Raw genomic sequence first — 27,172 nt, forward strand, 5'->3', positions numbered from 1 at the left:
CCACTCCTCAACCTCCCTCCCCTCCACCCTATAGTCTCCCTCTATCTCTGCAGGGGGGCACAGACTGGCATTTGTGTTCCAGCAGGGAGTAATGTGCGCCCAGCCTCAACCCATGCTGGGCAGGATGGGTATGATAGAGGACAGGGTGAGAGCGACTGGCACTAATGAACATGTGACCTGGGCCCCATACCTGCCCTGTCGACACTCTCCTGGTTCACAACACAGGACCTGCTTCCTGCATCAGATCAATCAACAACAAAACAAACAACAAAACACTGAATGTCAAGTTTGTCAAGGATAACCTCTTCGTTCACCTTCCCACTGACAGTCAACGGTCTGAGCTCGTGTTTTTGAACGTGGTTTGTATAATATGACCCTTTTTTTTCGGTCATTTAGTTTCAGAAAAGCAAATAAAAGTCAAAGCATACAGATGTCTGATCTTAATTTGACCCATTTCATCCTAGGAGGAAAATAATCCTTAAACAGGATGATTTGAATAATTGAACAAATATTTAGAATTGCCACCAGGGGGCAGCTGGAAGCTGTGTTTGTATACAATGTAGTACCGTACCTACATTGTACACTATAAATAAAAAAGTATGTGGACTTAGTGGATTTGGTTATTTTAGCCACACCCGTTGATGACAGGTGTATGAAATCGAGCACACAGCCATGCAATCTCCATATACAAACACTGTCAGCAGAATGGCCTCCTGTTCGAGCTGCCCCGGTCAACTGTTATTGTGAAGTGGAAATGTTAAGGAGCAACAACAGCTCAGCCACAACGTGGTAGGCCAAACAAGCTCACAGAATGGGACCGCTGACGGCTGAAGCACATAGCGTGTAAAAAATAGCGCTTCTGTCCTCGGTTGCAACACTCACTACCGGAGTTCCGAACTGCCTCAGGAAGCAACGTCAGCGCAATGACTGTTTGTCGGGAGCGTCATGAAATATGTTTCCATGGCCGAGCAGTCGCATACAAGCCTAAGATCACCATACGCAATGCCAAGCATCAGCTGGAGTGGTGTAAAGCTCGTCGCTATTTGGCTCAGGAGCAGTGGAAACGCATTCTCTGGAGTGATGAGTCACGCTTCACCATCTGGCAGTCTGACGGATGAATCTGGGTTTAGCAGATGCCAGGAGAACGCTACCTGACGGAATGTAATAGTGCCAACTGTAAAGATTGGTGGAGGAGGATTAATGGTCTGGGGCTGTTTGTCATGGTTCGTGCTAGGCCCCTTAGTTCCAGTGAAGGGAAATCTTAAAGCTATAGCATACATTGATATTCTAGACGATTCCGTGCTTCCAACTTTGTGGCAACAGTTTGGGGAAGGCCCTTTCCTGTTTCAGCATGACAATGATGATTTGATTTGTCGAGATCGGTGTGGAAGAACTTGACTGGCCTGCACAGAGACCTGACCTCAACCCCATAGAACACTTTTGGGATGAATTGGAACGCCGACTGTGAGCCAGGCCTAATCGCCCAACATCAGTGCCCAACCTCACTAATGCTCTTGGGGCTGAATGGAAGCAAGTCCCCACAGCAATGCTCAAACATCTAGTGGAATGCATTCCCGGGAAGAGAGGAGGCTGTTATAGCAGCAAAGGGGGACCAACTCCATATTAATGGCCATGATTTTGGAATGAGATGTTCGACGAGTTTTGGTCATGCAGTGTACCTTAGACTGCCGTTCCACTGGGCTCTGGTTCAAGCAGCCCATGTAGACTATGTGCAGGTAACTGCATCTGGTGTGAATTCTTATGTGAATCATAATAAATGTACATCTTTGTAGGGGGTATATTTATTTTCCATTAGGGAGATATTTTTCTCATCTCTGCTGGTGATTATTTCTCTCAACTCATACAGGAGTAATAATAAAGGCCTAGTTCACCATTTTGGTGATTTTGCTATTTTATTTGTAAAAAAAAATTACATTTTGATTTATTTGATTTTTTTTTTTAATTATCAGGGGAAGCTGCAGCACCGTCCTCACCCCTACTTTCCACGGATATGCCTTCTAATATCTTCCCCTTTTCAGACCCTGTTCATCTCTTCAATAAAAGCTACAAAATTACATGGAGTGGGACTGCCACACTCCTGAAAAAATTCCTTTAATAAATAATAAATAATTGGAAAATAACAATTAGATTGTGAGCGCACGTCCAACATAAAACGGGATTATAAATAGTACAAGGTACAGTTGGCTAAATGAATTAATCGAACATGCAGTCCTAGCAAGCAACAATTAATGCTATGTTGACTGATTCCACCATTGAAAGGGAAAGCAAACAAAGAAATTGAAAATAAACTCTATGTGCCGAGATTCAGGTCTTTGTCCTTGGAGTTCCACCATCGGATCGTAAATTGGTCAATTAATTTAGATAGTCTATAGCCTACATTAGGCCCACAAGTTTATTGCATTTATTTCAATGTTTTCAAGGAGTAAAACAAATAGTCTGATAATTTACACATCAAAGAAAAGTGTCTTCAGCTCAACGAAACCAAAGTCTTTCAAGATATGTTCCCCTCTGGTTGGTATTACCATTGGAACAATGTAGTCCTATTTGAAGACTAAGGGTGATTTATCTATTTGACAAGAATTCAGTAAAATATAAATAACACATTTCCTCGTTTACCACAGCAAATTTACTGTGGCAATTTACCAGACACTTTGTTTGAATAAAAACTAATGTTGGTTTAGCCAATTATTATTTTAGTTGTTTTCTATTTATGTTATCCATTAAATTACAACTGTCTTTAAAATAAAAGCGCCTGGTATGGTCATTTCTTATCAAGATCGGGATCAAATATCCCTGGACTGTCCATTTTTTAAATGTGTATCTAAAATCAAGTCATTCAGGGGATTGACCCAGCAACAACAAACGCTCCCACAACTTTAGAGAATGTTCCCTTAAGTGTCTCATAAGGTCATTAACTAAAGTTTTCATAGGAATGTTCCTGTGATGTGCAAGGAGTGTTCCCAAGGGACCATTCCCTTAATATCAAATAGAACTTGGAACGTGATTAACATGTTCTCAGAACTTAGGATATGAATGTTCTAGATTCATGGGAACGTTGCAAGAACATTCACGTGTCCAGTTTTCTATGGGGTAGGAGAATATTCTATCAACGTCCCACCAAACATACACAGAACATGGTTGCCATGTTCTCAGAATATAAGGTATTAATGTTCAAGACACAGTTCATGGGAACGTTGCAAGAACATTTCTGTGTATCTTTTGTCAGCATGTCGCCTGATGGTCCCAAGCCCATCGAAGGCCCTGATTGGTGGACCACTGATCCACAGCTCTTTTTGTCTGTTGGCAAGGTTGGCTTGCCTTCAGAAAGTATTCACACACCTTGAATTTTCCACATCTTGTTGTGTTACAGCCTGAATTTAAAATGTATTATATTGAGATGTTTGTCACTGGCCTACACACAATAGCCCGTAATCTTAAAGTGGAATTATGTTTTTCAAAATGTTTACAAATGAATAAAAAATGTAAAGCTGAAATGCTTATAAGTGCAATAAGTATTCAACCCCTTTGTTATGGGAAGCCTAAATCAGTTCAGGATTAAAAATATAATACGTTGCATGGTCTCTCTATGTGTTTAACACGATTTCTGTACTCCACATATACAGATTATTGTAAGGTCTCTCGGTCGAGCAGGGAATTTCAAACACAAAGACCAGGGAGGTTTTCCAATGCCTCGCAAAGGGCACTTATTGCTAGATGAATTAAAAATAAAAAGCAGACGTTGAATATCCCTTTGATCACGGGGAAGTTATTAATTACACTTTGGATGGTGTATCAATACACCCAGTAACTGCAAAGATACAGGTGTCCTTCCTGACACAGTTGCCAGAGAGGAAAGAAATCACTCAGGGATTTCACCATGAGGCCAATGGTGACTTTAAAACAGTCACAGAGTTTAATGACTGTGACAGGAAAAAACTTGAGGATGGGTCAACAACATTGTAGTTATTCCACAATACTAACCTAATTGAAAAGAAGGAAGTCTGTACAGAATACAAATATTACAAAACATGCATCCTATTTGCAAACAAGGCACTAAAGTAATACTGCAAAAAGTGTGGCAAAGCAATTTGGGGCAAATCCAATACAACACATTACTGAGTACCACTCTCCATACTTTCAAGCTGTGGCTGTGTTATGGGTATGATTTTAATTATTAAGGAGTTTTTCAGGATACATTTTTTTTAAACGTAATGGAGCTAAGCACAGGCTAAATCCTACAGGAAAAACTGGTCCAGTCTGCTTTCCACCAGACACTGGGAGATTAATTTACCTTTCAGCAGGACAATAACCAAAGGCAAGTTTTTACTTGCCTGAAAATCTATGGCAAGAATTGAAAATGGTTGTCTAGCAATGATCAACAACCAACTTGACAGAGCTTGAAGAATTTTGAAAAGAATTAATGGGCAAATGTTGCACAATCCAGGTGTGGAAAGCTCTTAGAGCTTTACCCCCAAAAGACTTACAGCTGTAATCACTGCCAAAGGTGATTCCAAGATGTATTAAATCGAGATATAGTGTTATATTGTTTTCCACTTTGACATCATAGTATTTTATGTAGTTCATTGACAGAAAATGACAATTAAATCCCACTTTGTAACACAACAAATGTGGAAAAAGCTAAGGGGCGTGAATAGTTTCTGAAGGCACTGTATTGGACATACCTGATTATATTGTGCGTGTTCATTTATACAGTAATTATTATCAAATATGTACACACCTGGGATTTGAACTCACAACCTCTTGGTTCATGGCATTTGGGTCTTCCTTCTACAGCTCCATGTCAGTTATCAGTTAATTAGACTATTCTCTCATCATTGATTTTATTTACTTATTTCAAAACTTTAAGGGCACTCTGTATAGTTGTTTAATGTTGATGGGGCATATTAACCTGTTTTAATGTTTGTTATTTGCCAGAAGGGAGTGGGACAGAATTGAACCCACAGGGACATATTTGGTCTATATTTGCACAGCCCTGACTGCTAGACCACCCCAGGCTATAATTGAACATAATTTTGGCAGTTGATTCGTAACCCTCTTTTTGATAATATTTGACCCAATTCAGGAAACTAGGCATATGTCGCAAGTCACGACTTCACAGGAGAGCTGTTTGAACGTAAAGCATTTTTTAAAAATCAAAATGAGTTTTTGGCAGAAATGCCTTCTGGAACATGTGAACTTTCATGTGCCTTAATAACAAACGTGTATGCCATCTGTAAAAACAAATAAAATTGTTAAATTTACGAGCCTTGTTGGTTAAGCCACATAAAAAGACAGCAACCTCCCCACTAACCATGAACATGAATGGCTGAGATAATGAGTGGGCTTGACATGCCGAGAGATGAATTTGGATTGGTCTGCCATGTAGAAGGCTTTGTCTATTTGAGCTGGTCAGTCTGTGTTGGTAATCCTGTTGAACGTGGCTTTTTTGCGCTCCACTTTCTGGAGGATCGGGTTTTGAAATCAGTGGAATTAGAGTATGATAGCTAAAGAGATGAGAAAACACCTGTTTCCGGATTACATCTTCAAACTAAGGGCATTTGTAGCGTGGATCCGTGACAGGGAGACGCGTCCATCATGCATGATGATGTATACGGGTAAGATAGTCCAGCTAGCTACATTTTCAGATATTACACGTTTCTAATTCTGACAGAAAGGGGTTTCATTTCAAGCTAGTGTACTGTTAGCTAACGTTGGCCGGCTGGCTCCCTAGCTGACGTTAGGTGTTGTGACGTGTGTGATCTTACATGTTGTTTACCTAGCTAGGTTAATTGTTTACCTAGGTAGCTAGCTATATGTCTTAAGCTAAAGTGTACAACACCCGTTGAATATGGCCGGTGTCAGTAAACATCTGCAAAAAAGCATAACAAAATTGTTGCCATCAGAGCTGGTTTGGCTGTTTTCATGTTATCCAGAGGTAAACAAATCATTGGCCAGAGCGTCAATTGTGCACTCTGAACTCAAGGAGATGGGTGGAGCTAAAGCTTAAAGAGGGTGTGAATGATGCTGAATGGGTGTAGGCAAAGAAGAGCTCTCACAAAACACGAAAATACAATTTTCTCAATAGTGAGTTTACAAGTTTATCAACTTTCAAAGCAGAATTACTTTCCCATTGTTCCTCAAATGCATTGTATGATATTCCATTTTGTAGCTCTGAGTCTCTATTTTTATCCAATGTAAAAAAACATAAATTCAACTTCTGCTACATAGGAGCTAAATCTAGGTGGTGAGTCATATATATACTATAGATTTTTTGTGTCTTTTTGGTTTTAAAATCAGTCGGTCTCTTTCAAGCACCATTGCGCTCCGTTCCGTAGGCCACCTCACTATTCTCAATTTCATCTTGTCTTTACATCTGATATTATAGGCCTGTGTGTGCAATTACTTAAGCTATAGTTTAGGTGTAGCCTAACGTAACGGCCACATTTCGGATACACTCGCGTCATAGTGGAGACCAGTATCTATGTTGTGTTATTAAGCTATATAAGATGATGGTTGTTGATGTGTATGGATACATTTGAATTTTGCGGTAATAGGAACTATAGGCCTACAGTAGCAGTCGGACATTTATTCATATTCTGTCTGGTGCTTTTAGCTTTTGAGTGAGTGAGGGATGATGATTTTGATAGCTGGCTATTGTCAGAATGATTTGACTACCCCCACATGGCGAAAAAGACAACTGTGGGTTTTCAGTGAACATATCTAAATCACAAGGCTCATTTGAATGTCTTGATATGCAGGAACATTTTCTGCGACCTAAAGAGTGATCAAATTAAGATCCAACATCTGCATGAAGTAGAAAGTCAACATAAATAAAACATGTTGTTTGTTACATGAGGGCATGTATTCCTGTCATCCCAGTGGATAGGATACAGTAATTCAAGCAGATTTATGTGTATAAAAAGAGTAACCTCATGTAAGAGGTTGTGGGTTTGGAGGTATGGGCTGAAAGCAATATGTCCAGTTGTTTATGTGTTTTATATTCAGTTGATGGCTAAGCTGCTTTGCATATACTGTATATATATATACACACACTCCAGAGCTGAAAGGAAAAATCTAATAGTCTTTTTGTTTCTCAGTTTCTTAGATATGTATATTCTACATCAGTAACTTTCACAGTCTGTAACTCCCCCTTCTGCATATGCATGTGAACTTTGTATTGTGTCACATCATGGCATAGTAAATTATATGTATTCCTTCTCTTCAGAAATCACTGTGCTTGTGGGTATTGCATTGGGTGCTATATCTACTCACCCCTATGTGTTCAAATACACAATGTATACATAGACTCATTCTATGTGTGTATGTACTGTACTGTGTTTAGCTACAGTATGTGCCGCTGTAGAGTTAGGGAGAGGGGCCATCGACTTGCAATGAGATGGCATAGGGTTTGAAGAGATGAGAGAGATGTCAAGTGTGTGTGTGTATGTGCACAACAAATGTGTGTAGACCCAGCTAGGGTGTTGAGAGGTGCTGTCCCACTACAGTGATAGGTGTCAGATATGCCTGTGGAGCTTGGGCAGCTCTGATGAGGAGAGAGCAGGCTGTGGCTCGATGCCTCTGGTCTTCATGAAGCCCAGAAGCTGCTCGGGGATCTCAGCCAGCACGTCTTTGGCCAACCGGGCCATGCTCAGGACCTGGTTCCCTGACTGGTCCATGTAGTCCCGGAAAGGAACAAACTGTATGGGAGTTGGGGGATGAATTACAACACGGACAGGACACACTACTGTAGTAGGGTTCTGAAAGTATTGAATGTCTGGGAGAATAAACTTCTTGGTCCTACTGATCATGAACATCAAATACACTGAACAAAGACTAAAGCAACAAATTAAAGTTTCATTTGGAGAATCTCACTTGCATTTCCTTGATTCCTCTGCTGCTTCTCAAACCCCCTTGGATGAGAAGGTCAGACTGCTGACCTTTTCATCCATCCAATGGCTTTTGAGAAGGAGGCGAGGAGAGAGGATGCGAGGAATCAATGATATGCAATTGAGATACTCACTTGTTGTCTGGCCACAGCCTACCTGCACAATGTCTCTTTCAGCAAAGCGCCCTCTGGAGGACACTCTGACCTCATCTCCATCCAGCTCCTCCATGGCTAGACAGAAACACAACATATGATAAGCTTTTCAGAACTAGCACTCTGGGCAACAGTTGAAGTCAAAACATCTCCAGATACTAGAAGGAAAATGTTATGTGCTCCTAGCAGTTATTTAAAATCGGACTAATCACTGCTAAGCACTGTGGACCCATTTATGCTGTAAGTGCTTTTGAAAAGAAAGGTCATTCTAAAAGGCTTACAGAATTCAGCTGGTTTATAGAAAACCTCATTGAGGACTCTTCTCATTGAGTCTGATACTCGGACAACTCAACCCAGACATCAACAAGTATTCAAAACTGCACACAATTCTGCCACACTACAGTACACAAACTCTTAGATAGACACATCCACACGAATGCACAGACACACACACAGGAGTGCAGCAAAAGGAAAATAAACCAGACAACAAGCCTTGAAACACACATATCAACACACATTTTCAGACCTAGCTACTTCTGAAGAGTTTCTCTCCTGAAGTGCCATCAAGCGGTCTGAACTCATGACCTCTGCAATGCCTGACTGACTTCACAGCGTTCGATTGCCTAACCAAGGGGAAAATCCAGCGGAATCGAGCGCAGATGATGCCCAGAGTTACACCTCACTGGGCTGAAACAGAGATTACTCTCCCTCCCTCCCTCCCTCCCTCCCTCCCTCCCTCCCTCCCTCCCTCCCTCCCTCCCTCCCTCCCTCCCTCCCTCCCTCCCTCCCTCCCTCCCTCCCTCCCTCCCTCCCTCCCTCCCTCCCCTTAAGGAGTCATTGATCTGAAGAGGGCCTGGATACTTGACACTGCAACACTGACTTTCTAAAGGAACACTCAAAGAGAAATGCACCTTCAAAATATAATAACAGCTGTGCAGGAGCCACTGTGCTTCTCTTATTCTACCTTCAGGGGCGCCACACTCACCGTCAAACTTTGCAGGTCCAACCCCTACGATGATGATGGACATGGGGAGAGCAGCTGCCTGTAGGGAAAGAAAGAGGAATTACAGACAAACAGTAGTAGGCTATGCTTGGTTTTCAGACAGCCTCGATAGTGCACTGTCTGCAGATAAGATGGCCCTGCTGAAGGAGGAACTGTACTGTGTACTCCACTCACGTTGACCACAGCCTCCTTGGTCTGCACCATGTCAGAGATAACTCCGTCTGTGATCATCAACAACACAAAGTACTGAGAGCCATCTGTCACATCCTGTGCAGACCTGAGGGAGCACATGCACGCACGCACGCACACGCACACATACACACACACACACAAGAGCATTAACAAGCAGTGTTAGGAGTGTGTGCCGGAGTGAGATTGAGAGTGAGTGAGTTTATATGTGATGGCAAATGTTTACCGCCTCTCACTAGAGAGATACTGTAATTAAGGACCGTTATCCAGTGAGCCAAGACACTTTGACCTCTGGCATTACCCAGTTGGCACCTCTCATCTCAGAACGAGAGGAGCGAACAAAAACAAAAGAGAAAAATGACATTTTTTCCAAATCCCCTTCATTCCAATTTCACCAAGTGAGCCACAGGCACTGTGAGGAATAAAATGAACAACAGAGACAGTCAATACATTCCAGGCCCAATGTGTTATTATGTTAGACAAGCTCCAAGACGCGTCTCACAGTTGTTTGTCTGAGTCGGCAATGTTCTCCCTGGAGTATCCTTCACCTGGTTTAGGCTCCGAGATTACATTCCTAATAAAGGTAAATAAGATGTTCCACCTGGCTGAGTGTAGCATCGATCCCTGTCTGAGTGAGACCAGAGCTATGACCACTATCCCCCCCTGACCGAGGGATTTACTGCGCTCTGATATATCTAAAATCCAGGGGTGTCAGAGACATATAAAGACCTACGGGATGTTAGACAGGTAACAGTGAGCTGTAAGGGTAGTGGGATGACACAGGGGCTAGTACACTTCTCAAAGATCAAAATTGGTTGAAAGACGTCTTTTCAACATCTTTTCAACCCAAAATCCATACAGTAGCAGTCAAAAGTTTGGACACACCTACTCATTCAAGGGTTTTCCTTTATTTTTTAAACTATTTTCTACATTGTAGAATAATAGTGAAGACATCAACACTATGAAATAACACATATGGAATGATGTAGTAACCAAAAAAGTGTTAAACAAATCATAATATATTTTATATCGGAGATTCTTCAAAGTAGCCACAGTTTTGCACACTCTTGGCATTCTCTCAACCAGCTTCACCTGGAATGTTTGCCCAATGGTCTTGAAGGAGTTCCCACATATGCTGAGCACTTGTTGGCTGCTTTTCCTTCACTCAGCGGTCCAACACATCCCTAATCATGTCAATTGGGTTGAGGTCAGGTGATTGTGGAGGCCAGGTCATCTGATGCAGCACTCCATCACTCCCCTTCTTGGTCAAATAGCCCTTACACAGCCTGGAGGTGTGTTGGTTCATTGTCCTGTTGAAAAACAAATGATTGTTCCCATTAAGCGCAAACCAGATGGGATGGCGTATCGCTGCAGAATGCTGTGGTAGCCATGCTGGTTAAATCACTGACTGGTTAAATCTCAAATTTGGACTCATCAGACCAAAGAACAGATATCCACTGGTCTGATGAGTCCATTGCTTGTGTTTCTTGGCCCAAGCAAGTCTCTTCTTCTTATTGGTGTCCTTTAGTAGTGGTTTCTTTGCAGCAATTCGACCACTAAGGCCTGATTCACGCAGTCTCCTCTGAACAGTTGATGTTGAGATGTGTCTGTTACTTGAACTCTGTGAAGCATTTATTTGGCCTGCCATTTCTGAGGCTGGTAACTCTAATGAACTCTGCAGCAGAGGTAACTCTGGGTCTTCCTTTCCTGTGGCGGTCCTCATGAGAGGCAGTTTCATCATATCGCTTGATGGTTTTTGCGACTGCACTTGAAGAAACTTTCGAAGTTCTTGAAATGTTCCAGATTGACTGACTATCATGTCTTAAAGTAATGATGGACTGTCATTTCTCTTTGCTTATTTGAGCTGTTCTTGCCATAATATGGACTTGGTCTTTTACCAAATAGGGCTATCTTCTGTATACCTCCCCTACCTTGTCACAACACAACTGATTGGTTCAAACGCATTAAGAATGAAAGAAATTTCACAAATTAACAAGGCACACCAGTTAAATGAAATGCATTCCAAGTGACTACCTCATGAAGCTGATTGAGAGAATGCCAAGATTGTGCAATACTGTGACCAAGGCAAAGGGTGGCTGCTTTGAAGAATCTGAAATATAAAATATATTTTGATTTGTTTAACACTTTTTTGGTTACTACATGATTCCAATTGTGTTATTTCATAGTTTTGATATCTTCACTATTATTCTACAATGTAGAAAAACCCTTGAATCAGTACTGTGTAGGTGTGTCCAAACTTTGTGTCTCAACTTCTTGTGCTCATAGGGATGACTGGTTATTATTCAGGTCACTTTACACAGTTGCTAGAATGGCCTTGCAATGCCCTGTTGCACTGTCCTCTTCCCTTTGCAATCACATGGTCAGTAGACTGAATGCTAAAACCGTTTTTCAAATTTTATTCTTAGCCAGTGCTCTCCTGAAATTACAGCCTCCATGATTTGAGTAGCACCAAAAACGTCTAAATAACACTCTGGAGAAGATTACATTGGGGCGGCAGGGTAGCCTAGTGGTTAGAGTGTTGGACTAGTAACCGGAAGGTTGCAAGTTCAAACCCCCGAGCTGACAAGGTACAAATCTGTCGTTCTGCCCCTGAACAGGCAGTTAACCCACAGTTCCTAGGCCGTCATTGAAAATAAGAATTTGTTCTTAACTGACTTGCCTGGTTAAATAAAGGTAAAATAAATAAACATAGAAACATGCATATTACTCAGAGCAGAAGCTACAGAAGAACATCAGTTGTCCGAAGGACACATTCTCCACACACATTCTCCACATGGTGCTGTTGGTGCTCCTACAATGAGCCCCAATAGACTCATACTGTATAAACCCTCCTCCAGACACTCTGGTCCAAGACAATGTAGCACATTATCTATGCAACAGGAGCGTGTGCTCTATGTAAGGTATGAAGCCTGCCTGTACAGGGAATATTAAGAATGAATAACACGTGCGCCAGCCATCTGCTCTTAAGAGGGAGAGGATCGCTGGCTTGGGGAGAAAGAGCCTGGCAGAGACAACAGCTTAAAGTACATAGTATAGCCTTGCATGTCAAGGGGCTGTGTGTATAATCTAGTACAGGGGTTCCCAAATGTTTTCACTTGAGGCCCCTCTTCCAGCATTGAGGAAAATCCCATGCTCCTCCCCTGTGCACGTACCACGCCTATTTCTATGGGCACAAGCAATGTTCCTGACACAAACTGTTCACACGCCTCTTGTTGATGGAGAGAATTTTGCATGTTTAAAGCTTATTTCCTGCAATTCTACATATTTTGTCATGGGTTGCAAATAACATTTAGCAGTTTTCCATGTCTAATGTGTATTCATGTGATATTCGAGTGACAAAAAAAATACAACAATATCTAAGGGCTAAAAAAATGGGCTAGTTAATCTGGACATTTCTAACAAGTTATAAATAGCTCTCTAAGGTATGCAATGACCAACATGGCAAAAGGAATTGATGATGCACTACCCAGTTTCTAAATTTCACCTTGTGCATTCCACTATTACAACTTTCAAGAGAAAGTTTAAAGCCGGCTTGGCTACCTGCCGCCCACTAGATAGTAGTGTTGCACCTTGCATTCAAATCAAGTTCATTCCTGTATTGTCTACTGAGATCATATTATGAGTATGTAGTGTGTCAGAGGTTTCCAGAGGTCTAGTCCATTGTGGTCTCCTTACCGTGCCACCTGGTTGATGACTGGAGAGAAGTTGGTGGGTCCGTATAGTTGGACCGTTCTGAGGCCCTGGAAGTACGCCTCCAGCACTCCCTCTATCCCCACACAGTTTGGGTTTTCATTGTCACCACTCTGCATGGGACAGGAGGAGATGCATGCCACCATGAAACAGTTGTCAGCCTTAATGTACTTAAAGACATTCAGTTATCAATAACTTTATGGTAAATTATTTCACTGGTGATCAAAACCTCAACAATCAAACTAACTTTACACATCCACTCCTTTCTACAACAAGGCCCAGGAAAAGTAAGAGCTAAATGTGCAGCGTAATAACAATAAAACGAAAAAAAAATGTGAAAATAATAAATAACGATCTTTTTATAATAAATATGGGACTTCAATATTAAACAGCCACTGGAGAACCAACCAGCCCAGTGTTCACAGTGCTCATGCATTTTTGTTGTTGTTGTTGTAGTTGTTTGGGAAGTAATGCTGCAGGTCAGAGAGACGGAGAGCTCTGTTGGCTTGACAACAGCCGCCAGTAGAGCGGAACCTGTGATTGGGGGAGGCTCCTCAGAAGGAAGTGAGGACGCTGGGAGGCCCCCGCATGCCTGGGAGATAAGCCGGCTTCTGAGTGCGTGTGGCCAGCTGTGACCACGGTGATGAGACTCGGCCCCATGCACCACACCCTGGTCCTCACTCAGCAGACAGAACGCTGTCACAGCTGCACTGAGACAATGAGTGGGCACGTCTACTGCTGGTGTTTGAGATGTGATGGAGTGACGAGAGAACACTCTGCCATCATACAGACAGACAGACAGACAGACAGACAGACAGACAGACAGACAGACAGACGGACAGACGGACAGACGGACGGACGGACGGACAGACGGACGGACGGACAGACAGCAGACACCCTCAGGGTTGCCCTTGAGATGTTTACTTTTGGAAAATGTGTCAGGAAGGAAATCAGCTTTTTGGTTTGATGAACAGCAACTTTAAAGCAGGGCATACTTTCTCTGATTGATTATCTATTGTCACAATGTCCTTTTCTTCTGAATCTGAATGATCTGAGATAAATCATTTATTTTAGGCAAATGTTTAAGTGGAGGGAAAGTATATGAAGCCAAACAACGGAAAATGACTTGTATGTGTCTGCCAGTTGATTTGCGTGCTTGTTTACTTTTCTCATCATCAGCACATCTCCTCCTCATGGGGGAGAGATTCCCAGAAGCAGACACCTGTCCACAACCTCAAACAGTCACACTCCAAACTCCACTATGGCCAAGACCAAAGAGCTGTCAAAGGACACCAGAAACAAAATTGTAGACCTGCACCAGGCTGGGAAGACTGAATCTGCAATAGGTAAGGAGCTTGGTTTGAATAAATCTGTAGCTCCCTTCAGTAACCACGAGCACAACCGTTCCTTGATTTTAACTGGCGGCTTTATTCTGTAGTTTTAGTCAGAATTATCACCTTCCGTGAGAACTATAAAGTAAATGAAAAATACAGTTAAGCACACTCTTTACAACCTTATCTTACGAGTGACTTATTAGCTTGGTATAACTCTGAAGTGCTTACATACATAACAGTTTAACCGGCGTTATAACAGGTTCAGATTAACACATGAATAAAGGAACAAATACCTCATTGGCTGCTTATACAGAAGGGAGGAAATCAAACTTCACACTTATTATTCCTGGCATGAATTCACACTTCATCCTAACATACACTCTTCAACCTTTATGAACTACGCCCGATGACATAAAAACTTAGCTAACGCAGCGCAGGATTGCCTTCCCTCCAAAGGTGTGTTGCTACAATAAGGATCCCCGTTACAGCAGTATTAGCTACGTAGTTCCGCTTGTATTATCATTTCCCCCGCACAGCGGACACATAAACAATTCAAACAAAAGACAACGACATAACCTGTAAGTCTAACTGTCAGTTACACTCCCACCAATCACCAGTGATTTCTGTGAAAGGGGTCTGCAGGTTTCTTGATCGGCTTCCAGGAGGGTGACTGTCTTATGGATGGGCCTCTCCAGATAGGTGGGTTTGGTGATGCGTTTACCTCTCTCATCTAGGGTTGAGTCGCTGATCAGTAACTTGAATCTTCTCACCCGGCCATCCTGTCCCGGGTACACTTCTGTAACCTTTGCCAATTTCCACTGGTTGCGTGGTGCAGTATCATCTTGCAAAATGACAATGTCATTAATCCTTGCGTTTCTTCTGTCTTTACTCCATTTCTGTCTGTGTTGGAGGTTTAGGAGGTACTCTTTCTTCCACCTTGTCCAGAATTCATTGGCTAAAAATTGTACTCTGCGCCATCTCTTGCGGAGATAAAGATCTTCCTTGATGAACTGTCCAGGTGGCGGTAAGATAACTGTGGACTTCATTGTTAAGATGTGATTTGGCGTGAGAGGTTCTGGACCTAATGGATCATTCAGATATTCCGTAGTTAGGGGCCTACTATTTAAAATCGCCATGACTTCATAGAGAAAGGTACGCAGAGAAGCGGTGTCGAGTCTTCCGTCTGACTGATCAAGAGTGGATGTTAAGACACTTCGTATCGTGCGGATTTGCCTTTCCCAAACACCACCCATGTGACTTGAAGATGGGGTGTTCATGATAAACTCGCATCCAAGTTCCTTCAGTCGTGTTTGATCCATTTCTTTCAGGGCGTCCACAAACTCGCGTCTTGCGCCAATGAAGTTGCTGCCTTGATCACATCTGATTTGACGAACATTACCGCGTATGGCAATGAATGAACGCAGGGAATTGATAAAAGCGTCGGTGGTTAAGTCGTCAAGCATTTCAATGTGAACTGCTCGGGAGCCCATGCAAGTGAATAGGAGCCCATAACGCTTTAACTCTCTTCTTCCGTCCTTGGCATAGAAAGGTCCAAAGCAGTCCATCCCGCAGTATGTGAAGGGAGGCGCGGTCTCCGTGCGTTCCTTCGGAAGATCTGCCATCCTTTGCCCTTCTGTACATCTTCTGAATTTCCTGCATTTCACACATTTGTAGATGTGAGAGGAAACTGCATTGCTGCATCCTAGGATCCATATACCGTTGGATCGCAGCTCATTGATCGTCATTCCACGTCCTTGGTGTCGTACTCTTTCATGATAGTGCTTGACGAGCAGCACTGACAAGTGGCTATCTCTTGGCAGGATTGCGGGATGCTTCACATGGGAATGAAGAGTTGCATGAGCCAAGCGACCTCCCACCCTGAGGATACCTTGCTCATCCAGAAATGGACTCAATTTATGCAACTTGCTTGCTTTATCTTTGGTCTTGATGTCTTTCTGGTGCCTGAGGTTGTGTATCTCATGGGAGAAAGCTGCTTCTTGAACCATCTTTATAATGGTGAGCTCTGCCTCTCTCCTTTCTTCTATGCTTGTAGCTTCACTGGACCTCAATTTTAAGCCTATGGCTTCCTTGACATGTCGTTTGAGCCTGGCAATAGCTTTTACCACTCTTGCCCAGTCTGAGAACTTATGAAGGTGATCTAGTAATGATCTTTCTTCCTTTGCTTGGGTATCATGGACCAGGGATTTCAGCTCTGGATCATTGTCTGAGAACTCTTCCCCCTTGACTTGTCCTTTGGGAAGTTCTTCATGCCAAAGAAAGTCTGGACCTGTGAACCAGTTGGAAGCCATGAGCTGTTCTGATGTGAGACCTCTGGAAGCATGATCCGCAGGATTCTCTTCAGAGGTCACATATCTCCATTGTTCGGGATCTGTGCTTTGCTTAATGCGTTGAATACGGTTAGCTACAAAGACGTGGAATCTTCTGGCTTCATTGTTGATGTAGCCAAGAACTACCTTCGAGTCGGTCCAGAAGTATTCCTGTAGACCTTGTATCTCTAGCTCCTTTTGAGCATGTCACTTGTTCGAACAGCTACCACCGCTGCTGAAAGTTCCAGTCGTGGTATGGTCGTAACCTTGGAGGGGGCGACTCTCAACTTCCCCATAACTAGGGAGCAATGAACTTCTCCTGCGGTGCTGATTGTTCTGAGGTATGAGCACTCTCCATAACCTGAGGTACTAGCGTCAGAGAAGTGATGGAGCTCATAACTCTGTACCTCCTTGAAACTTGATGGCAAGTAGCTTCGTTGGATCCTTACCTCAGACAAGTTTTGTAGACCTTGGAGCCAGAATTCCCACTGGGAACGTAGGTCATCTGGAAGGGGGTCATCCCAGTCGATTTTGTCACGACACATCCGCTGCAAGATCTGCTTCCCGCCAGGACAAAGGGTGCCACAAACCCAAGCGGATCATATACAGAGGCTACTGTAGACAACACTCCTCTTCTTGTGAGTGGGCGTTCCTTGACAACTACTCTAAACTGGAACTCGTCTGATGCGACACACCACAGTACACCAAGCGCTCTCTCCATGTGTGGTTCACCCAGAGCCATATCCAGGTCTTTGGCACCCTTGGCACGTTCTTCCTTGGGAATTGTGGCTATAACTTCCTTGCTGTTAGAGATAAACTTGTGCAACCGAAGTTTGCCGATGCTGCAAAGCTCTCTTGCTTCTTTCACCAGCTGGGCCGCTTCAGCTTCAGACGATACGCTCGTCAACCCATCATCGACATAAAAGTTCCTTTCTATGAACTGGATAGACTTCTCGCTGAAGCTTCCTCGTCCTTCGGCAGCAAGATGTTTGAGACCATAGTTGGCGCAACCAGGAGATGAAGCTGCGCCGAACAAGTGGACCTTCATACGATACACTGAGGGTTGAGACTCTAGATCTCCATTCTCCCACCAAAGGAACCGTAGATAATCTTGGTCTTCTGCTTTCACATGAAACTGGTGGAACATGCGCTCTACGTCACACATGATTGCAACTGGCCCCTTACGAAAACGACAAAGGACGCCCAGCAATGTGTTTGTCAACTCTGGACCGGTAAGGAGATGATCATTCAAGGACGTCTCTCGAAACTTAGCTGAGCAGTCAAAGACGACTCGTATCTTCCCAGGCTTTTGTGGGTGATAAACCCCATGGTGCGGGATGTACCATGCTGGATGCTTGTTAATTTCCTCTTTAGAGACCTTCTCAGCATCTCCACAAGCTATAGTCTCTTCCATGAATGCTGTGTAGTCCTTGTAGTACTGCTTGTCTCTCCTTAGCCTCCTTTCCAGGCACTTGAGTCGGTGAACTGCACATGTTTTATTGTTCGGCAGATTGGGTCTTTCTTCCTTAAACGGCAGCGGCATCTCATAATGTCCATTGTCCTTACGTCTGATGCCCTCTTTCATTTTCTTCAGGAACCGGATATCCTCTTGAGATATGAGGTCCTCTTCTGCAGCTCTCTCGTTGAAGTCAGATTCAAGCGTCTTGATAATGTCCAGTGTTGTGATTACCTCTCTTACACGTGTTCTACAAACATAGTGTACTTGATTTGTGAGGTTGGAAGAAGATTGAAGGCTTGGCATCACCTGTCTAACGATAACCCGATGACTCACTCCAATAGGGTCGCCATAGTCGATACATGGATTTCCATAGCCGACTATGCTCCAGCCAAGATCTGTTCTCTGAGCAAAAGGCTGATTTCCCTTACCAGACACAATTTCTCTTGGTAGGAGAGCCTGGGAGCAGTTGTAGCCAATTAAGAGACCGACATCACAGCTCTGTTGAGGAGCAATCTCCTCTGCAATGTGTTCAAGATGAGACCATGCTCTTGCAGTCTCTGGAGTAGGAATATGATCTCTGTTTGCAGGAATAAACTCTCTCGAGTAGGTCGTTGGCAGAGGGATTTTCTTCTCCAAGTAAAGCCCTCTAACCTGCAAACCAGACAGCTTCTGGCAGGACACAATGGTATTCCTTGAAGCCATTGTAGAGAGTTTCAGTTGGATTGGCTCCTTCCTTGTATTGAGAGCCTTTGTTGTCTCTTCAAGGATAAAAGTGGTGTCGCTCTGGGTGTCAAGAAGTGCATACACAAGAACTTCACGATCTGGCTCACTTGTGGTTGACACCCATACTGGAATGATTGTGGAGGTGTGAGTGTTGTTAATGTCCCTTACGACTCTGTTAGATATGGCCTCACTTGACGCTCTTGTCCCCTTATCTTGTGAGGTCTTCCTATCCCATAACCTTTCTTTAGTACGATCTTCGTGCAGGCAGGATGGATGCCTCCTCTGACACGTGTCGCAGGTGTTCCTGTTATCACAATCTTTTGAGCGATGCCCAGGCCTTAAACAGCCAAAGCACAATTTATTCTCTTGAACAAACTTCTGTCGCTCTGCGGTGGGCTTATCCATGAACTTCCAGCATTTGTGGAGACTGTGACCTGACTTCTCACAGAAGACACAACTAGTAACCGTATCTTTCTCATCAGAGTTAGTTGCTAGTACCCTTGCTCCGGGGCTTTGAATCCTTGGCGTCTTAGGTTTTCCATCTTCGCTTGGTTTCAAAGCATGAAGGGATGTCACAGGATTGCAAGCGATCTTTGCTTCTCTCGTGAGAAACTTCACAAACTGACTGAAGCTTGGAAAGATCTCAGTTTCTTCTAAGATGTCTATGACCTTTCTATTCCATCTTGAAGTTAGCCAATCTGGAAGTTTAGCGAGGATCTTTTGGTTTTCATTACAGTCATTAAGCACCTCCAGGCCCTTATTCTGAGACATAGCAGCCTCACAGCTGCGAAGAAAGTCTACAAGGTCTCTAAGTTCAAGACTGTCCTTGGATCCTATCTTAGGCCATGCATTGAGCTTATCTCTGAAGGACTTGGCGATGAGGAATTTGTTTCCGTACCTTTCTTCAAGAATGGTCCATGCAGCATAGTAGGCTGACTCTGTTCCTAACATAAAGTAACTTTCGATGGCTTTCTTGGCAGGCCCACCAATATATTTTCTCAAGTAATATATCTTCTCAGTTGCTGGTATGTTCTTCCTGTCTATCAGAGTCTGAAAAGAGACCTTCCAGTCAGTGAACGAGAGTGGTTCTCCATTGAATGTTACTGGTTCTGGTATGGGGAGGCGGCTTTCACTGATTGATTCCGCTAGTAACCTGAACATGGTCTTGGTGCCATCTTCTTGCTGTGTGCTTGTCACAACATGTTGTGGTGAGAGACTGTGAAATGAGCCACTTCTGTGCGTGACTTCTTTCATAGATTTGCAGTTAGAGAGTAGTTCTCTCTTCTCGTCCTCTGAGTTTTCATCTTGCTCATACACTTGCATTCGCGCCTTGGCAGCATTTAGTTTCTTGAGCACTTCTAGGCGCTCTAACTCTCTACGCTTGTCTTCTAGTGTCCTTCGTCTGGCAGCATTTTCTACCTCTAACTTGACTCGCAGCCTAGCTTCTTCTAAGCTGCGTTTCACAGCCTCAGCTTCTTGCTCCGCTGTCCTCTTCTTATCTTCATCTTCGAGTCGCTGAAGCTCTTCTAGTTGGCGTTCTTGCTTAACCATTACTTCTAAAGCTGCTTGGTTAGCAGCAACTTCCGCCGCAGCCTCTTGTCTCTTGACAGATGACACGCTTGAGCGTCTGGAGTTGACCTTTGAGTTGCTTTGAGACTGGGAAGAAGCACTTGAGGGCTGATAGTTGAGACTTGACTTATGTGAGAGTTCAGACATGCACAAGGAATTGCTGTCCTTCCAGTGCAACTCTATCTGGTTACTTTGACCTTCTTCCCTGCCTTTTAAATGACACCTTACAGTCTTGATAATAGACATTGTAACTGCTTCACAAGTATCAACTCTGCGTCGTATATCGTTGTCGGGAATGTCGATTTGACGCAAATTTACATAGACAAGGTTTAGCTCTGTAGAGGCATGGCTAATCTTGTTTAAGAGGTCTTCTAGTAGGTCTTCAGAGCAACAGCCTGTCAGTGACAGTTTTGCCTCCTTTACCAGAGCCTTCCACTTCTCATAGCTGACCCTGAAACGATGCTCGAGCTGTCTCCACCTTTCGTCTCGCAGTTCTCTGCCCTTTTCAGTTAACCTGCGGACCCTCTCACCTTTTCGTGGCTCTTGTTGTGCTATCTCATTAGCAGCCTCTGTATCATCATTCACTGGCCGAAGTGACTCCACACCAGTCTGGGCCTCTTCCTGCTGTTCTGTTTGTTCTGATGAAGGCTCGAAGTTTGCGAGGTGTTGCTGCAGCTGCTCAACTTGACCCACCCCATCTCTATCACCTTTAGTGAAACTACCTCTTTCTGACATTCTAAATCAAGTCAAATCAATTCTAGCTAAGGTTTGGATAAGTGAGTAGGTAATTTATACTCTAATTCACTGTAATTTAAAACTCAGTATGTGGTATAAACATGTATAATGCTTGTAACAAAGGCTTGAACAAACACCTTACCAAACAAGTACACTATTAACTTACAGGTGAATATATAATTAATAGGTGTACGCTGACCCTTAATGTTTGTGACTATATATATTTTTTTTTGGTAAGTATCAAATAATATTTTTCAGTAATACACATACCAGTGATACATTAAGATAGAAAGAGCAAATGCATAATACCAGAGTCTTTATGAAATAGACAACTATCTCCAGTCCTTACGAATTGTAATCTTAAAGTCTCTTATTAGCTGTTCACAAGGCTAGGACCACCTTCAAACACCTTGACTTGTACTTGCGTGTCTGACTTTCCTGTTAGTCTTGACCTTATGTTGCCTCACGATGCTTCCTTCATGCTTCCTTCATTTTCTTCTTAGGTTGCAGGTAGGTGCAAAACTCTTATCTGGCAGATGACAGGGTCTACCAGGATTTGGGAATATTGTAGACGTTTTACAGCTGGATGTGATTCTTCTTTCTCTCTTGCTCGTGAAGAGCAGTGAGTTCTCACTGTAGCTCCCTTCAGTAACCACGAGCACAACCGTTCCTTGATTTTAACTGGCGGCTTTATTCTGTAGTTTTAGTCAGAATTATCACCTTCCGTGAGAACTATAAAGTAAATGAAAAATACAGTTAAGCACACTCTTTACAACCTTATCTTACGAGTGACTTATTAGCTTGGTATAACTCTGAAGTGCTTACATACATAACAGTTTAACCGGCGTTATAACAGGTTCAGATTAACACATGAATAAAGGAACAAATACCTCATTGGCTGCTTATACAGAAGGGAGGAAATCAAACTTCACACTTATTATTCCTGGCATGAATTCACACTTCATCCTAACATACACTCTTCAACCTTTATGAACTACGCCCGATGACATAAAAACTTAGCTAACGCAGCGCAGGATTGCCTTCCCTCCAAAGGTGTGTTGCTACAATAAGGATCCCCGTTACAGCAGTATTAGCTACGTAGTTCCGCTTGTATTATCATTTCCCCCGCACAGCGGACACATAAACAATTCAAACAAAAGACAACGACATAACCTGTAAGTCTAACTGTCAGTTACAAAATCAACTGTGGGAGCAATTATTAGGAAATGGAAGACATACAAGACCACTGATAATCTCCCTCGATCTGGGGCTCCACGCAAGATCTCACCCCGTGGGGTCAAAATGATCACAAGAACAGTGAGCAAAAAACCCAGAACCACACGGGGGGACCTAGTGAATGACCTGCAGAGAGCTGGGACCAAAGTAACAAAGCCTACCATCAGTAACACACTACGCCGCCAGGGACTCAAATCCTGCAGTGCCAGACATGACCCCCTGCTTAAGCCAGTACATGTCCAGGCCCGTCTGAAGTTTGCTAGAGAGCATTTGGATGATCTAGAAGAAGATTGGGAGAATGTCATATGGTCAGATGAAACCAAAATATAAATTTTTGGTAAAAACCCAACTCGTCGTGTTTGGAGGACAAAGAATGCTGAGTTGCATCCAAAGAACACCATACCTACTGTGAAGCATGGGGGTGGAAACATCATGCTTTGGGGCTGTTTTTCTGCAAAGGGACCAGGACGACTGATTCGTGTAAAGTAAAGAATGAATGAGGCCATGTATCGTGAGATTTTGAGTGAAAACCTCCCTCCATCAGCAAGGGCATTGAAGATGAAACGTGGCTGGGTCTTTCAGCATGACAATGATACCAAACACACCACCCGGGCAAGTGGCTTCGTAAGAAGCATTTCAAGTTCCTGGAGTGGCCTAGCCAGACTCCAGATCTCAACCCCATAGAAAATCTTTGGAGGGAGTTGAAAGTCTGTGTTGCCCAGCAACAGCCCCAAAACATCACTGCTCTAGAGGAGATCTGCATGGAAGAATGGGCCAAAATACCAGAAACAGTGTGTGAAAACCTTGTGAAGACTTACAGAAAACGTTTGACCTCTGTCATTGCCAACAAAGGGTATATAACAAAGTATTGAGATAAACTTTTGTTATTGACCAAATGCTTATTTTCCACCATAACTTGCAAATAAATTCATTACAAATCCTACGATGTGATTTTCTGGATTCTTTTCCTAATTTTGTCTGTCATAGTTGAAGTGTACCTATGAAGAAAATTACAGGCCTCTCTCATATTTTTAAGTGGGAGAACTTGCACAATTGGTGGCTGACTAAATACTTTTTTGCCCCACTGTATAGTGCCAATGGGGATGTTTTTCATGGTTCAGGCCCCTTCATTCCAGAGAAGGGAAATCATTACACTACAGCATACAATGACATTCTAGACAATTCTAGTTTGGAGAAGGCCTTTCCTGTTTCAGCATGACAATGCCATCTTGCCGAATGTGAGGTCCATACAGAAATGGTTTGTTGAAATAGGTGTTGCATATTAACGCCCACAATTCTGGAATGAGATGTCCGATCAGTATGTGTCCACATAATTTTGGTCATGTAGTGTCAGTTTAAAATGATCATCATCGAGTGGGTGGGACTGTGTTTTTATTGCAGCTCGCTTGCGGTCGGAGCTTTGTCTTTGAAAATAACTTATCTGTGTGAAACACCATTGCATTCAAACTTTAGATCACCAGTTACTTTGTGTGCGGAATGTGAAAAAGATGTTAATGAGAAGTAACAGTTGCACATTTCTATTTGGAATTGCTTAGCCTAATGCTTGTGTTTTTGTGTTCTTATGATTGGGACCTACTGGCTTATTATGTCTGAGTGGAATGCGCTGCGTATTACAGTCAGCGTCTTTTCAGCATCACGAGACTGTCACAATCACATCCTTTGATCTGACACTGTTGTCACTGATAGTGTGATTTTTTCATGAAAGGTTTATTGTATTATTACGCAGCTAAAATCTGAATTGCAGTACAGGCCTACAGATAAAGAGAAATATATAAGGTAGACAAAACAATTGTATAGATTAAGAAAACAAAGAATTTGCTGTTAATGGTAATGGAGCCAGCATCGGAGAGTTCTTTCACAACAGTGTGCCCACTTATGGCGGAGACTGGAGCTTCTGGAAAGTGGCAACCCACTGGAGTTAGGCTAAATTATTTGATTATGGTGATGCCTGATTATCGATGCCAGATGATGCAATTGGGTGGCTGGCCCTGATATTGTCCTCAGCTTCTCTGTAGCCTTCCTGTAGCCTTCCTATGATTCCAGCCGATGGAGATGAAGTTGGCTTGAAGGCCCTGATGTCGTCCTCAGTCGTCTTCAGCTCAACCTCTTTGTAGCCTGGACTAAGTACTCCTCCACAACTAACATGTATCATATGTTCCGGGATTCATCCAATGACATTGAGGAGTATACTACCTCAGTCATCGGCTTAATCAATAAGTGCATCGACGACGTCGTCCCCACAGTGACCGTACATACATATCCCAACCAGAAGCCATGGATTACAGGCAACATCCGCATCGACCTAAAAGCTAGAGCTGCCGCTTTCAAGGAGTGGGACACTAGAAATCCCGCTATGCCCTCAGACGAACCATCAAACAAGCAAAGCGTCAATACAGGATTAAGATTGAATCCTAATACACTGGCTCTGAAGCTCGTTGGAAGTGGCAGGGCTTGAAAACTATTACGGACTACAAAGGGAAACCCAGACGTGAGCCTACCAGATGAGCTAAATGCCCTTTATGCTCGCTTCAAGGCACGCATCACTGAAGTATACACGAGAGGACGAGCTGTTCTGGACGACTGTCTGATAACACTCTCGGTAGCCGATGTGAGTAAGACCTTTAAACAGGTTAACATTCACAAAGCTGCGGGTCCAGACGGATTACCAGGACGTGTACTCAAAGTATGTGCGAACTAACTGGCAAGTGTCTTCAATGACGTGTTCAACCTCTCCCTGACCAAGTCTGTAATACCTACATGTTTCAAGCAGACCACCATAGTCCCTGTGCCCAAGGAAGTGAGGGTAACCTGCCTAAATGATTCGTTCCCCGTAGCACTCATGGCTGATCATGGCTCACATCAACAGCATCCTCCCGGAAACCCTAGACCCACTCCAATGCGCATACCGCCCCAACAGATCCACAAATGACACAATCTCAATCGCACTCCACACTGCCCTTTCCCACCTGGACAAAAGGAACACCTACGTGAGAATGCTGTTCATTGACTACAGCTCAGCGTTCAACACCATAGTGCCATCAAAGCTCATCACTAAGCTAAGGACCTCCCTCTGCAACTGGATCCTGGACTTCCTGACGGGCCGCCCCCAGGTGGTAAGGGTAGGCAACAACCTGTCTGCCATGCTGATCCTCAACACTGGGGCCCCTCAGGGGTGTGTACTTAGTCCTTTCCTGTACTCCCTGTTCACCCACGACTGTGTGGCCAAACACGACTCCAACACCATCATTAAGTTTGTTGACGACACAACAGTGGTCACCGACAACGATGAGACAGCCTATAGGGAGGAGATCAGAGACCTGGCAGTGTGGTGCCAGGACAATCTCTCCCTCAATGCGAACACAAAGGAGTTGATCGTGTACTACAGGAAAAGGAGGGCCGAACAGGCCCCCATTAACATCAACGGGGCTGTAGTGGAGCGGGTCGAGAGGTTGAAGTTCCTTGGTGTCCACATCACCAACAAACTATCATGGTCCAAACACACCAAGACAGTTGTGAAAAGGGCACGACAACACCTTTTCCCCTTCAGGAGACCTGCCCAATCAAGAGCATCCTGACCGGTTGCATCACTGCCTGGTATGGCAACTGCTCGGCATCTGACCGTAAGGCGCTACAGAGGGTAGTGCATGCTGCCCAGCACATCACTGGGGTCAAGCTTCCTGCCACCCAGGACCTATATAATTGGCCGTGTCAGGGGAAAGACCAAAAATTTGTCAGAGACTCCAGTCACCCAAGTCATAGACTGTTTTCTCTGATACTGCACGGAAAGTGATACCGGAGCGCCAAGTCTAGGACCAAAAGGCTCCTTAACAGCTTCTACCTCCAAGCCATAAGACTGCTGAACAATTAATCAAATGGCCACCGGACTATTTACATGGATACCCCCCCATTTTTGTTACACTGCTGCTACTCTCTGTTTATTATCTATGCATAGTCACTTCACCCCTACCTACATGTTCAAGTTACCTTGACTCACATGTACCCCCGCACATCGACTCGGTACCGGTACCCCCTGTATATAGCCTCGTAATTGTTATTTTATTGTGTTACTTTTTCTTATTTTTTACTTTAGTTTATTTGTTAAATTTTGTTTTTAACTTTTCTTCATCTGCACTGTTGATTAAGGTATTGTAAGTAAGCATTTCACGGTAAGGTTGTTGAATTTGGCGCATGTGGCAAATAAAGTTTTATTTTATTTGTTAGTGGCAGACCAAAGCGTGGCTCAACCTCAGGCCTGTTAGATTCAGTTGGACGCATTAAGTGATGCAATGTTTCTGTCATTTTTGTTGTTGTTGGTACAACGTGTTGGAAGATTTTGTTTCTCCCACTAGATCCAACAGCCATCGTTCACCACTGCTGGTCTGATGAGACAGTGTATTGCGCAGTGAGATGGAAGAGTAAATAGGTATTTCGCCATCATAGCCTTAGCCGATGGTAAGAGGTAGAATAGACACTGGCTGGAACACGGTTTTAACCAATCAGCATCCAGGATTAGACCCAGCCATTGTATAATTTAATTCATAGACATCACTGTGGTTCTGCTATGGCTAAAGGCCTCTTCTGCCGCAATGCCAAACTCCTTCCAGCACATTCCTATCCCGTGATTGAGTCCTGCTTTGGCTCTTAGGCCAATCAAGGGCATGATTGGCTGCACAATCAGCCCCAACCCTTTAAAATGCTGCTCTTCTCCTTGAAATGCAGGAGCTGATTTTGAGTTAATAGGGCCCTGTGACAGTGGTCTCTAACCACATTTGCTCCCACTTTCCTTTTTTTTCCCTCCCTTCTCTG

At 43.5% G+C, this 27,172-nt stretch overlaps 1 protein-coding gene across 1 annotated transcript in view; it reads right to left on the reverse strand.

Annotated features, from left to right (window-relative positions):
• Positions 1-1,911: 1,911 nt before the first annotated feature.
• The window catches only part of LOC118360171 (copine-9-like), a 108,703-nt gene continuing 83,442 nt past the window's right edge, over positions 1,912-27,172 (reverse strand). Inside the window, exons 16-20 of the mRNA XM_035739398.2 lie at positions 12,948-13,075; positions 9,237-9,339; positions 9,045-9,102; positions 8,064-8,137; positions 1,912-7,718 (exon numbers count right to left, since the gene is read on the reverse strand). Coding sequence (XP_035595291.1) covers positions 7,536-7,718; positions 8,064-8,137; positions 9,045-9,102; positions 9,237-9,339; positions 12,948-13,075 — 546 coding nt within the window. The 3' untranslated portion in view covers positions 1,912-7,535. The remainder of the gene's footprint in view (positions 7,719-8,063; positions 8,138-9,044; positions 9,103-9,236; positions 9,340-12,947; positions 13,076-27,172) is intronic.

The sequence above is a fragment of the Oncorhynchus keta genome, chromosome 27 (assembly GCF_023373465.1).
Source record: "Oncorhynchus keta strain PuntledgeMale-10-30-2019 chromosome 27, Oket_V2, whole genome shotgun sequence".
Lineage (NCBI taxonomy): Eukaryota > Metazoa > Chordata > Actinopteri > Salmoniformes > Salmonidae > Oncorhynchus > Oncorhynchus keta.